This window comes from Petaurus breviceps, unplaced genomic scaffold (genome assembly GCF_028583685.1).
Source record: "Petaurus breviceps papuanus isolate PSGF00001 unplaced genomic scaffold, PetGlider_PUasm1.0 90977, whole genome shotgun sequence".
Taxonomy (NCBI): domain Eukaryota; kingdom Metazoa; phylum Chordata; class Mammalia; order Diprotodontia; family Petauridae; genus Petaurus; species Petaurus breviceps.
This window is the reverse complement of record NW_027187391.1, coordinates 19,630,387-19,645,208: the sequence shown is the minus strand read 5'-3', so window position 1 is coordinate 19,645,208 and position 14,822 is coordinate 19,630,387. Positions and strand designations below refer to the sequence as shown.

The following is a 14,822-nucleotide window of genomic DNA, read 5'->3' as shown; positions in this document are numbered from 1 at the left end:
AAGAGGAATAAAGTGAGTTGGCCACGGTCATATGGTTAGTGTGAGGCCAAAGTATCTGAGGCCAAATTTGAACTCAGGTCTTCCTGACTACAGGCCTGGTACTCTATCCATTGCACCACTTAACTGCCCATAAAAAAGCATGTTGTCTTTTAAGACACAGTATACAAGAACAGGTATGAATCTGGGCATGACAAGCTACTACTACATTTCTCTTAATCTTGTTTCCTCTTGTCTGGAATGAGGGGCTTAGACTGAGAAGCTCTGAAATTCAGGTTTCATCCTCTTAAAAACACTGTGCACTTTATCCTAGTTACTATACATGGAAAATATATTTTAATAAATTTTCAATAATATCTTTTGTTTTTACATTGCCTAAATTTCCCCTTTTTATTTTTCCCTCTTTAATATAGGATCTATTCAAATTTGGGTGAAAGGTTACTAATGGTCTGCCAGTGATTCTGGGCTCTTGTAAATGTCTCTCCTCTTTAGAGAAATCACTCTTTCAAGAAAACAAAAGGAAATACCAATTAGATTGGACTCTGATATCACAAATGTCCTAATGAGAAAGACTGAAAATGGAGGCCTGAAGATGCCCACGAAGGAAACTGATTAATGAACAGGAAAAAGAAGATTAGACTGTATCCTTGTCCTCCATTAGCAAAGCAATGTGCATGAAGTTTTACACCTACAGTGGTTTGCATTTTCCTCATATAAACTTGTACTAGTGATGTGATGGGGCAAATAAATAAAAAGAAAATAACTACTTTTGTGTAAGTCGATACTTTTGCCAGTTACCTCACTTGGAAAAGCCCCAGTTCTACAACACTGCTTTTGATTTTAGATATTCACTCCACAGGTCAGTGGTGAAACAGGAAATTTACACGTTAGTGAAAATAAACAATATCCAGATGACACATAAGAATTAAGAAATGGTAAATAATGTGCAAATGGCAGAACGTTATTATAAAAATTTTTTTTAATTCACTCTTACTTTACATTAAAATTTTATAAGCACCATGTCATATACTGTCAATCTAAAAAGAGGAGACTGGAATGCTCAAGTCAACAACAAACAGCAAGCATATGATGGGAGGTTACAGCTGTATGAAACACATGAACAAGACCACATCTGGGAAGGTCCACTTGGAATCAAGTGACAATGCACAAAACTGGAATCTGGCATTGATTGAATTATTCAAACTCTGCTTAGTCAGAGCCCAAAGCTTACATGTGTGTAAACATCAAAATAAACATTGTGTCAACTTTACAGTTAGATAAAACTTGTCTTACCCTGAAAGGGTGAATGTTGCCATCTTATTGTCTTGACCTGTGCTTAGCCGGTGGCTCAACAAGACTGGCTGTGTTAAGATTGAAATGGTGCAAAGAGACTACGTTCAACATTGTGCAAGTCATTAGCAAGGCCATCAGAATGTGTACACTTCTATATAATGATCTGACCAATATTTGACTAATGTAACTGGAAAACTATACATTTTTAGCAAAATGTTTTAATTTGGTCCCATGTTAAAAGACCTGATAGCCAAGTTGGTTTTATTTTTACATGAAAATTCACAAGCATGTACACAACAAAACCACTACAACAATGTTTTCTGGTCTAGGCATAAAAAGTATGGCTCCTACTAACACTAAAACATACAAAAAATAAACTACAAAAATCGTTTACACTTGATTTCAGAAAAAAAAAGCTTTCTTCAAGAAAAATGATTTTTTTTTTCCTTAAGCCATCCAAAAAGGAATGCAAGTAACCAATAAATACAGTGTGCTTTCTCCATATAGACATATATACACTTGAGTCTTTGGCTTATGTTTATTTTCTTTAAAAAGAATTTTATGTGATCCAGCCATCATTGCACATTAAAACAAAATAAGCCAGTTAAATATATTTATATATTTATATAGATCTGCTACACTTGAAACGTATAAAGAATGGATTTTTTTTCTATCAATTTGCACAGCTTTTTTTCTTCTTTTTAAATTTTTAACATCTTTTATCAAAAGAAGGAGAAAAAATGCCATATAGGAAATATTGATTCATGCAACAGGTGAGCCCAGAGAGAGGCGGCTGCATATCATATCAACTGTACAAACACTGAAAAGTTCCTATTTGCCCCCCAGTTGGCTTAGTCTCATTCTTATTAAATATAATTTTGTGTCACTAAATTTTAATATTGTTTACAGGCATAGAAACTGATTGAGTCCTCTTATTAACATACACAACTTCATAAGAAAAATACTTTTGCATTTAAAATGTAAATGTTCCCCTCCCCCCAACACATATTTCTTCACAGGTTCAACAGGTAAATTAGCTGCTGGTTCAACAGCTGAACAGGTTTCAATTGGGCTTCACTTTCCATGTCCAGTCCAACTATGATGATTCAAGGTACTCCAAAGCCACATCATAGCAGAAACGGTACTGTTCCTAAAATATGTCAAGATAAGATAAAGAATTAGAAAAGATACTAATTTTTTTTAAAAGGAATGTTTGTAATGGATAACTTTCATTTTCAGCTATAGCCTAAACCACATTTATGGTATCTTTTAATGATAAAAACCCATGGTTTCCATCAAAATAATTTTCAAAAATGGGTACTCATATTTCAACTCTTTAAGGCTAACCTTAAATGACCACCGCCTCAAAACTCTAACAAACAAAACAAATCCCACCTGTCCCTCTCCTCAAAGTTTCCAAAGAAAATTTTTGGAGAGTAAAGCATATATTCATTTGTACTTACTTTTTAAAAGTAGCATTTATCTTAACTTTTTTTTCTTGTTTTCAGAATTCGCTCTTAATGTTGACTTACAACTTCTTATAACATTAAAACTTCGATAAATTAGACTAGATGAAATATTCTTGTTTTAATTAGAAATCTATCGAAATGAAACTATTTCTAATTTAATATTAAAAAATACATTGAAGTAACCAGACGTTAAGCTAAAAAAAATGGTAACTGGTAGAAGACCTTAGGGAAAGTAAGGGGATAGGAAAAATACAAATCAAGAAGTAGAAAATTTAATGGGAGCATAGAAAGAAGTTTCCTTGGGTTTAAGGAAAATAGCTGTTCCTTTGGGGAAAAAATGTTGAAAATCCATAAGAGGTAACCACAGAGTAAGGTGAATAATGCAAAGGACAAGAAGAAAATTATGGGTTTGATTTAAAAAAAAAAAACAACAACAAACCAAAAACCAAAACAACGATGATCAGTAGACCTCTGAGCTGATACAATCATTTTGAAAAACTATTTGGAATTATGCTAAAAAAAAAAAAAGTGAGTAAAATGTCCATACCCTTAGAGTCAGAGATTTCATTGTTAGGTATGTACTCCAAGGAGGTTAAAGAAAGGAAGGGCCCATATATACTTTTTGAGGTAGCAAATAACTAGAATCAAAGTAAGTGTCCGTTGAAATGTAATGGAATATTTCTGCATTTTAAAAAGCAATAAATATGAAGAATTCAGAGAAATACAAAAAGACAGAACTGATGTAGAGTGGTATAACTACAACCAAGAAAACAATATACATATACTATATCATGTAATATAATATAATATATTACAGTATACATATACTATATGATAAACACCAAGAATGATCATTTAAAAACAAACAAAAAGGGACGGCTAGGTGGTGCAGTGAATAGAGCACTGGCCCTGGAGTCGGGAGGACCTGAGTTCAAATATGGTCTCAGACAGTTGACACTGACTAGCTTTGTGAATTTGGGCAAGTCACTTAACCCTAATTGTCCTGCCCTCTACCCTTCAAAAAAAGCAAGCAAATAAACAAACAAAATATTAAAGAAACAAAACTGAAAGCTTTTTAATTATAATGACCAAGCTTGGCCTGGTGGAGAGTGGAAAAATGCTCCCCTCCCCTCTTTGCAGAACGGTTGCATGTACTGCACCATAGATTCTGATCTAGAAAGAGTTTTAGAAAGCCACCATGTTCAACCACTTCATTTTGCATATGAGAGGCACTAGAATGTTAAGTGATTTGCCCTGGGTTCCACAGTTTTAAAATACCTCAAGCCCCATGCCACACTTCTTCTGATATAAAAACAATATAAGACACAAAAATACCTTAAATATGGAAAAGACTCAAAGGGCTATGGATTTCAATTATTAGATTCCAAAGAGAACTATACCTTTTGTCCCAGGTAGAGACATACACATATGGCTCCTTAAAATCTTTAGGGATAGAGATTTTTATATCCCTGAACACAGAAGACTAGTTGAGTAAATAATCTCAGAGTATGCATGCCACTTTGGCCTAATAGTGATGCAGTAAAACTGAACCATTAATGGAGTTAGTTGTTAAAAGAATGTTAAGTCTGGGAACATCATATTAAAAAGGTTTCTAAATTCACCAGAAAAATAAAGAGAGGTTCCTTATTTACTGATATTATTTACAAGTAAAAGGATGCTAATATAAAGTCAAATGCTGGCAAAGAATGGTTAATTTATATAGACAGGTTAATTATAATTTTGAATTAACAGTCAGATGAAGTACAATGAATAACTCTATGCGTCTAAATAAAATTAAAGATCTAAATTTCTTGTCATACAGGATAGCCATCAAGTCTTGGTATAGTTTTAAGGTACTCAACTTAACACCTGACAATGCCTGAAACATCAAATTATAGTGTTCAAATTCTAGGGCAGAGGGGAAGAAGAGACAGCATGCCAGCAGCCTTAAAAGTGAAAGAGCATCAACCTAACTCTTCAGATTTGCTTCAGATAGCAGCATAACCTCAACATGCTCCATCCATAAGCAGGAAGTGGTGAGGATTTTGTTTTAAAAAAGTTTTTTTTGTTGAGTTGTTTCTTCTAGTTATCTGATCATCTTGATACACATGGGGCAAGCAAGAATGCCACAATGGTTTTTTCTAGTCTGTTTTCTTACTAACAGCTGCTCTTGATCATGTTATATATAACATACATGCACCAACCAGAGAAACACATGTCTTCCAGCAATGTGGCAAATTAGAGCTGAAACATAGTACAGAATTTTATATATGTACATATGTATGCAGATGGGTTGATAGATTCAATAACGATTATTAGGTGACTGCGTATAAGGAGTTATGCTAAGCATTTAACAAACATTTTTTTTTTTTAATAAATGTAGTTGGGGAGGCTAGGTGGCACAGTGAATAGAGTACTGGCCCTGGAGTCAGGAGGACCCGAGTTCAAATCCAGCCTCAGACACTTAACACAAAAACTAGCCGTGTGACTTTGGGCAAGTCACTTAACCCCAATTGCTCTCCAAAAAGCAAAAAAAAAAAAAAATGCAGACCAGAGTCAGATGGGAAGAGCCTTAAAACACAAACAGAGAAGTCTGTACTGTATTTATTCTAAATGCAAGGGGTAAAGAAAACCTCTTGAGGGAAAAGAAGGGTATGGTTAGACCTGCGCTAAAGCTTAGAACCATCAGTTTGGCAACTGCATAGAGGATGGGTTAGAGATAGGAGAAATGGAAAGTAGGGAGCATAATTAGGCTGTTAGGAGAAGAAGTCATGCAGAGGCCTGAACAGGGGTGGATGTGACATGAGTAGAGCAGCATACAGCTGTGAGATATGCCGAGGAGACAGAACTCACAAGACATAACAAATGGGGAATAGTCAAGGGTTGAGGATGCCTCCAAGTGTTTGACTCAGCAGACTGGAAGGATGGTGTGGGCTGCTGTGTGGCAAAGTGCATAGGGCACCATGTTTGGAGTGAGGGAAACTCCTCTTCCTTAGTTCAAACCTGGCCTCAGATACTTACTAGCTGTGTAACCCTTGGGCAAATCACTTAACCCCAATTGCTTCAGTTCTCTCATCTATAAAACCAGCTGGAGAAGGAAATGGTAAACAATTCCAGTATCTCTGCCAAGAAACTCCAAAAAGGGGTCATGAAGATCTTAGTTCAAATCTGGCCTCAGCCATTTACTAGTTGTGTGACTCTGGGTAAGTCACTTAACTTCTGTTTGTCTCATTTTCCCCAACTGTAAATCTCCCAGGGTTGTTGTGACAATAAAAAGAGATAATAATTGTAAAGTGCTTAACAAAGTACTTGGTATGTAATAGGTGCTATAGAAATTCTAACTATTATTGTTGTTGTTTTTAATGGGAAAATTAGGTTGCTTTAGGATAAAAGATAATGAACTCAGCTCTGGATATGCTGAATTTGAGATGCCTATGGCACATTCACATTGAAATGTCACATAGGCAGCTGGAAATGCAATTATGGACAGAGATGAATACTGTATACACAGATTTAGGAATTATCTGCAAATTGATGACTGCCGAATTCAAAGAAGCTCATAAGGCTAAGAAAAAAGATAATGTAAAGAAAGATGAGGGAGAGGGCACAGGGCAAGTGCCTAGTCTGTACAGAGGAAGGAATATGGATGATGACCCTACAAAGGAAACCCAGAAGGATCAAACTGATGGGTAGGAAGGAACCAAAAGAGAGTAGCATCGTGAATCCTCAGGGAGGCAAAAATATACAAAAGGAATCAATAACTTAGTAAGACAGCATGGGACAGTGAAAAGGGCACTGGCTTTGCAATTAGAGGACTCGGGTTCAAATCCAGCATTTAGCAATTACTCTTCGTGTACTCTTGGGCAAATCATAAAATCTTCTTGCTCCTTAGCTTCTTCATTTACAAAATGAGATTGGAACACATGCCCTCTGAGGTCACTTCCTGCTCTAGATGTATGATCCCAGGATGGGGGCAAAGAAAAGGTGAATAAACAAGAAGATAACTAGTGACTTTGGAGAGAACATTTTTAGTTCAGCAGAACTGCAAGTCAGATTGTGAGGTATTGAGAAGTGTGTAGGAGGCAACGTGAGTCAATAGTTTTTTTCTAGGAGATTTTTGGAAGGAAATAGAGTTTAGAAGACAATACCTTGAAGGCACGGCATGGTCAAGGAAAGGTTTTTTAAAGATGAGGAAGATTTGGGTTTATTTGTTGACAGTAGGGAAGGAGTCGTGGATAAAAGAGATTAAAAATTAGGCAATGAAAGGGGAGTTATTTAAGGAGCAAATTGCTAAAAGTGATGGTATAAAAGGCACAAATTATGGAGTTGGCCTTGACAAGGGGAGCTCTCTCTCCAGCAAAGACAAGAGCAAAGGAGAAAATACAGGATGATGTTGACGTGATCTGAAATGTGGAATAGGGTTCGGTGGCCTTAATTTTTTTCCATGAAGTATGTGCCAAGGTGCTCTATTGAGGAGGGGGGATTGGTGGCTCACACCAATAGATTTTCCTGAGAAAAGAAAAGATCTAGAGCAGTTGCTTTGAGGTGTAAAACAGAATTGATCGGAGTGAAAGGATGGGCAAGCAGCAGTGAGGGCCCAACTGAGATTAAATAACATAAATTTTCAGACCCTGTCAGTCAGGTTGTGTGATCTTCACTAGTATTCAGTCACATGTAAGCAGAAGAAGAGAAGCTGTAGGAATAATCTAGGGTTAGGATTTGGAAAGGGATGAGCAACTTTATAACAACAGGGCAAAGGATTCCAAGGATGGAGATAGTGTAAAATTGAAGTGGCTGATTGAAAGGTAAAGACACTGAAGGGAGGAAAGTGAGGCTAGAGCAGTGGTGGAAGCCCCAGGAAAACAGGGAAGGATGGAGTGACTGAAGGCTGCACTAAGGATTCTGAATGATAACCACATCAATCCACTCTGAATACCTGGGAATTATGGTGTTGGGGGGAGGAAAAAAAATAAGAGTAGGAGGTTAAAATGAATTAACTAAATTTCATGAGACAGGAAACCACTCTCAGTATGAATCAGCATGAATTTTTTCTCTAAACAAAAAAGACATTTCCTTTGGCTACTGGAATCAACTATCTGGTGACATCACTGTCCACATTTGTATGTTAAAAGACAATAAAGGCATTTTAGCTAAGAAATGGGCAGAGACCATCTCTTTGCTTTTATTGCCATGGTGATAACAGGCACTTATCACCACCAACTCAGAGTTATGAAAAGTTATTATCATGCTGTACTGGAAAGAAGGTTGGATTTGGAGTCAGTAGATTGTTGTTCAGCTGTTTTCCAGTTGTGTCTGACTCTCCGTGACCCCATTTGTGGTTTTCTTGGCAAAGATACTGGAGTACTTTGCCATTTCCTTCTCATTTTACAGATGAGGAAACTGAGGCAAACAAGGTAAAATGATTTGTCCAGGGCCACACAGCTAGTAAGGGTTGAGGCCAGATTTGAACCCAGGAAAATGAGTCTTCCTGACTTCACACCCAGTACTCTCTCCACTGTACCACCTAACTGCCCCCATTTAATACATATATGCTTTTTACGCCTCGGGAAATCAAGTTTCTAAATCTTTTTAATGATGATGTTGGATTAGATGACCTCTAAGTTATTACCAGGTCTAAATACATGATGCTATGGTGCCATGATACTATAGCTGTGATTATGCTGTTCTCTCCATGTTGCTTTGCTTCTATGAATGTCTTAGTTACTGAAGCCTGAAGCTTAGTTCTTTTGGAAAGTGAACCGTGTTAAGAAAATCAATTTGTCCATTCATTCAATAGAATGTAAGCTCCTTGAGGTTATGGACTTTAATTTTTTTTTCTTTGTATATCCAAGGCCTAACACTGTGCTTTTCACATAATAGTTGGCTCATAAATGAATTCTATCTGGATCACAGGAGAAACAGGATCAAGATAGGTGAGAAAACTGTGACAGCAACCTGTTATAAAGCTAAGGCAGTGGTTTTTGTGACCTTCCCTGGCCTTGGCTGGGAATGGTTTTGTTCATATGGACAACTACTGTCTTCCAGAAAGTTTCCTCTACCTGTTTGAAGATTTAAAGTGATGCTAGTAGTCCTAGACACCAAAGAGAACAAAGAAAGAGGATAAGGACCCATATGTACAAAATACACATAGGTAGCTTTTTCATAGTTACAAAGAATTAGAAACTGGGGCAGCCAGGTGGCTCAGTGAGTAAGAGCACTGGCTCCAGTGTTGGGATGACATGGGGATCAAATCCGGGCTCAGACACTTAGCACCACACCCAGAAATAACTGGCCGTGTAACCTTGAGCAAGTTACTTAACCCCTATTGCTTAAAAAAAAAAAGAATTAGAAACTAAGAGAATAACCATAGGTTGGGGAATGGCTGAACAATTATGAATATGTTATATGTAATGGAATACCATGACAATTTCAGAGAAACCTGGAAATATTTGTATGAATTGATGTAGAATGAAGCAAATAGAAACAATGATTTATAAAACAATAACTCTGTAAAGACAAATAACTTTGAAAAACTTAAACAGCACTGATCAGTACAATGACCAACCATGATTCCAGAAAACTGATGAAGAAGCATGCTACCCACCCCTTGATAGAAATACCATGGAACTAAAACATAGAATAACATATACATTTTTATGTATGGACGATATAGGGATTTGTTTAGCTTGACTATGCTTATTTGTCAATGTTTTTTTTTTCCTCTAAACATTTTTTTCTTGGGGAGGTGGGAGGTGGATGGGAGAGAAAATAAAGGTTTTTAATTGAAAAAAAAAATTAAAACAAGTTGAAGTGATGGTACAGAGGAGATCAGTAGTTAAGTATGATCAAGAACTGTCCCTTATGGGCAGTTCCATTTGCAAGCACTTTAATTCTCTTTCCAACAATAATATTATGCATTTAATCTTACAGTTCTAACACATACTAAATATTTAAGGGAAATGTTCAATATTCTAATTATTAAATCTTAACTTTCCTCTTCAAAGTATAAAGCCATTATTATAATGTGCCAAGACTGCTTTATGATCTCTACATTTATTTAGAGGTCAAAATGACCCTGTCTTTTTGCCTGATAGAGGGAAAAAGCTGATAGCTGCTAACTGGAAAGGTAGCATCTAATTCACAAATAAATTTTGTAATAAAAATCATAGATTCATTAATATACTGAGGATAAATAAATAGGCTTCAGTCCTCATTGAAAATATTTGTGTGATAAAAATATTCCTAAAACACAAAAGGATTTTCTTCAGCTTAATGTTTTGCACCAAACCACAGAACATAATGAGATCAAAGAAAAAATAAGTGAACACTCAATAAACATTCCTTCCTTCCTCCCTTTCTTTCTTCTTTCCTCTCTCTCTTGCTTTCTTTCTTCCCTTGTACTAGAGTCAAACAAAAGGATGAAATCTTTTTTAAAAAAATACACATTAAAAGGTAAAACTACTTTTCTGATAAATATTAACGATATTCTACTCTCTAAATTTTATCTGTGCCTAAGAAAATAGTGAGGTTACTGAGATTGAGACTTGTATTGTCTTGGATACTAGCTTTTCTGTTGAAACCGAATTCATCTATGACATGAAAGTTATTAGCACATGTTGTGCTAATAAAACAGCATTAAACTCTATAATTCTCTCAGATACAAGAGAAATGACTCTCTTCATCCCTAGCACATAAATGGAACTTTTAGTAAGGATTTTATGTGGGCATATTGTAGAAAAATAACCATGAACTACTGATTCTCTCTTTGAGGTAAAGAACAGCCCTGAGAGATTCATAATCACCCCACTGACACATTTGGTGTCCCTATATAATGGTGCATGAAGTCAGATCAAAAAGTCAAAACAGGACTGATTTCTCAAGTTCCTCTAAGCTATAAGATTCTATGATTAGATGACTTACTGGAGCTTCCACCATGTTTGGCTTACTGTTCCGTAAGGTTTTGACAGCATGGAAAACATCAACGACATTCTGTCTTTTCACCATTTCCACAACAATGCCTATGGCACAGAACATTCCACTTCGCCCCCCACCATTCCTGAAGGAAGACAAGGAAAAAAAAGACAGAAAAGTGAATGATAGCATTAAGATTATACTTTTTTGTAACTAGAACTCAGGCCAACTTATGTGTCTACAAAGAGGCAAGCACAATATTGACTCCCTCAGAAAATACTATTTCCATTTTGCCTCTTCTCTCTTAATTTGGGTCAGGAGAGGGATGGGGGAAGCAGTGTTTGAAGACAGTATGGTAGTGTAGAGGTAGAATCAGATCAAAGAAGATCTACATGAAATCCTACTGATACTGACTTACTGTGAGAGTGGGAAAGGCATTATAGCTCTCAGTGCTGTAAGCAACTCTCTGAGACTACATCGCAGATAAATTGTTGGGTTGCCTAGCTGGAGAGAGTTCCCATATCAATAACATCCCTAACCCCAAAATTCATGCTTATGATGTCTCATGGACTGCCACCTGGGAAATTGGACATTGTAATGGCTTTTTGGTGTCAAACAAAAATAGGAAAAAGGAAACTGCTTAGGGTAGAATCTGAGAAAGCAACTTACATAATACATTGAAACAAGAGCACATATCTTGACACCCCAAAACAGGTCAGTAGAGAAGTGAATTATGGGACTTCAGGATTATATAGCAGGAAAAAAGAATGAAAGAATGTAGCCCAGTTTGTAAAGAGGAGTGGTTGCTAGTGCAATGTCAAACAGGGCTAACCATGAAATAAATGCAGTTACAGAGTGACCAAAAAGTCATACTCACAGACAATGAATGATGGTCCGCCCTTCCCCTTCATCACACTCCTCCTGCCATTTTTCGACCTGCAGTATCAGCTTCAGGAATGATCGTTTGGATCCAGGGACTTCTCGGTGAGAAGCCCACCCTAAATACTGAAACTGCTGTACCATTAGATACCCTTCCTGTGGCTGCAGGAAAAAAAAAAAGTATTTAAAGGAAAATAGGCAGAATATAAAACTCATTTAATATCATGTCATAAATTATGTTTACTACAGAAAAAAAATCTCCCTAGTTTAGATACAAACTGTCCACATGTAAGCACAGAAATGTGCCTCATCAAAAATATTAAAAATTCCCAAAGCAAGGATCAAGTGGTGCCATGCAAGAGATTCAACTGATGGGACTGTTACCTATTTTTTGTTTTTTTCATAAAAACCTATTGCTTAAATGCAAAATATCTTTTTTGCATTAAAAAATATTTTTTTAAAACTAAAAAACTGTCAAGAAAAAACAGTAGATCTCAGTCGTAGTTCTGAAAATTTTTATGATGTACACTTTCTTAGCTCTATAGTGATAGTTTCTCAGTGAAATTATTTTAAGAGCAATTGTCCTGACAGATGTGCAGACATAATCAAATTTCATCTAAGTAAGCATTTAAAATGGATATGAATATTACTACTTTGATTGAAGAGAGTATTTTACAGTTTTCCTTTTTAAGGAACAGTAGAGTTGACTATTTGTGATTATGGCACAGAATGTCTTTATCAAAACTAACAAAAATGTTTTTCTGTTAAAGTCCTATACCTCAATATCTCATCTTAGTACAGAGGTGACCCTGGTACCTAGAAAGCCTTAGCAATTGAAGAAAAGCTAAGACAGTTTTTACCAAGTTGGAAGGGTTTTGAAATACGGACTCAGTGATGGACTATCAGTCTTCTAAGGATCAGACTTACCAAGCTTAGAGAGCCATATCACCAGAAAGCTGGAAAGAGGTAATGAATGTTTCTGGCCAAAACAACTCAGAAAACACTCTTAAGGCAAGTGGGAGGGCTGCAATCTATGTGGATGGAAGCAGTATCCACACTGATAAATGTCATGAGTTCTTTAAAGTAAGAAAGAGTTAACTATGGTGAAATATAGCAGCTACCATTTGTGGCAATCTCTGAAATGATAAATAAACTAGGAGCAGATTCAAGTACCAATATACCAATATAGTTAGGAACCTGGGGGGGGGGGGCAGAAACGTCTCGTTTCTTTTTAATAACTAATTGGAGGTGACGTACTTTAAAAAAATGCTCCTCTTTGTGCTCTGCTTCTTTGTTGGCTATATTCAAAGACACAATCAATTTCATTGTATATATTTGGAAGGAAGGAGAACATATCATTTTTACTCAAGGAAGATGTAGGAATCCCACTTTAGGCTGCTACTAAAAGTGATTTGAATGCTACCGTTCCCAATAAACCATAGCATCTACTGTGCCTAAGACTTCACAGGTGAACATTTCTGCTACTTTATCAAAATGCCTTTTTTGAAATGAATGACAATCCTAGTGAAACATGTAGTCATTCTGGACATGGTAAACACATGCTCATGGGCCAGGATAAAAGCAACAACCTCTAATGGGTTAAACCGACTTGAATTGAGATTTCCAGAAGTAATAAACTTCTGCAAAAATCCACTAAAAGAGCTAGCTTCCAACTGTCAGCATTTCTGTTTGTAGGATGCATATTTTATTCTGGTACTAAAGCATCGAATGACTACTAGCCTCAGCACTGAATAGGGAAAGTTTATTAATTTTTTTTTGCCTTGGTGTCTGAATAGAATTATACTACACCATTAATATCATCTCAACTCGTGCTATCGTTAAGCATTCCACTTAGAATGACTGAACAATTGCTTACCCTTGTGAGATTGCATATCCTAAAAATTCTGTTGATCACATCACAATCCATTGCACAGGACATGCATTCGACTTGAATAGGCCCATATCGCAACATGCCTTCTTCAGGCCAGTACTGTGGGCATCCCTAGAGGATGAATATTGTGGAAGGAAATGAAGATGGTGATTACACTTTCAAATTTACAAGGTGCAAAGAGAATTGTAGCACTACAGTATGATTTCAGAAAATTAAGTGCATATAATGCAACAGCTACATCATGGACATCAACCTGGGTCAAGTCGACTTCATTTAACATCACAATGGAGGTACAGCCATAATCATATACTAATCTCCAGAAGTCTTTCACAGTGTTTGGCAGAGGGTACTGTGTGACGATGAATGCAGCAGGCTGTCTGTAACTCTGTAAAGAAACAGGTTGGACAGGGAGCATTAGGACTAGAAATTCACTAGCCAAAGCAATATACCTCACCTTAACACAAATCGGGCAAAACATTCTCATATCCAGCCCTAGCAAAGCTGCTGTTTAATCCAAAGTATTTTCAATTACAGCTTCTATAGTTCAGTGTAACCAGACACTTTTGCTTCCAGATTTTATCAAGTAGAATTTGCCAGCCATGCAGCCAGGAGCAAAATCCAACTTTATCTTTATACTCAGCATATCCCACAGTGCGTGGAACATAGGTGCTTAAAAGATACTTATGGAGAGAGTGAATAAATATGAAGAAAAGAAGAACTGGAGAGTTTCTTTAGGATTCTTCTCATGGTCCTCTAGGGCCACTTAAATGGCAGAAAACCATTAAGCATTCTTATTTTCTCTTTCATAGGCAATGATGGGATCATCTAGTCAATTCACTAAGATGGATGCACCATTTCCTTAAATGCTGATCTAAGTTATCAGTGTGCTGCTAATTCATTTGTAACATAATATCTCAAAAATATTTCCAAATGTTTTAATAGCACTGCAGGAATTGATCTGGTGTCTGCTAGGCATGCTTCCTTCTGAGCTTGATGCATCCCACAGGATTACTTCTGGATGCTCTTTGGACTCAGAGAAGGGAAGTGAGGGAACTTAAGAAGAGCCGTATATAGAGTGTTGGCCCCATGTCTCCAATACTTTTATCATTTGCTGCTGTTATTGCCACTGCTTTTAACTTTGGGGTGTGAAAAATAGTGATGGCGGCACTTTCTGTAGTAGGACAGAAATGGGAACAAAGCTGGTGTCCAACGACTGGGGAATAAACAAACTGGTACGTGACAAAAATGAAATATCATTGTGTAGTAATAAAGATGATGAGGATGAGGAAAAAAACTCATGATAATTCACATGAACTGATATTGAATAAAATAAATAGAACCACAAGAATAATCTATATGATTCATACAATGTAAATGAAAAT

At 36.5% G+C, this 14,822-nt stretch overlaps 1 protein-coding gene across 2 annotated transcripts in view; it reads right to left on the bottom strand.

The window, feature by feature from the left end:
• Positions 1-958: 958 nt before the first annotated feature.
• Positions 959-14,822, bottom strand: part of PTPRK (protein tyrosine phosphatase receptor type K) — a 759,288-nt gene continuing 745,424 nt past the window's right edge. For both annotated transcript variants that reach the window (XM_069077441.1, XM_069077439.1), the window contains 5 exons: positions 13,694-13,825; positions 13,426-13,551; positions 11,548-11,711; positions 10,680-10,815; positions 959-2,440 (listed from right to left, as the gene is read on the bottom strand). In XM_069077441.1, the coding sequence (XP_068933542.1) occupies positions 2,387-2,440; positions 10,680-10,815; positions 11,548-11,711; positions 13,426-13,551; positions 13,694-13,825 (612 nt within the window). In that variant the 3' untranslated portion in view covers positions 959-2,386. The remainder of the gene's footprint in view (positions 2,441-10,679; positions 10,816-11,547; positions 11,712-13,425; positions 13,552-13,693; positions 13,826-14,822) is intronic.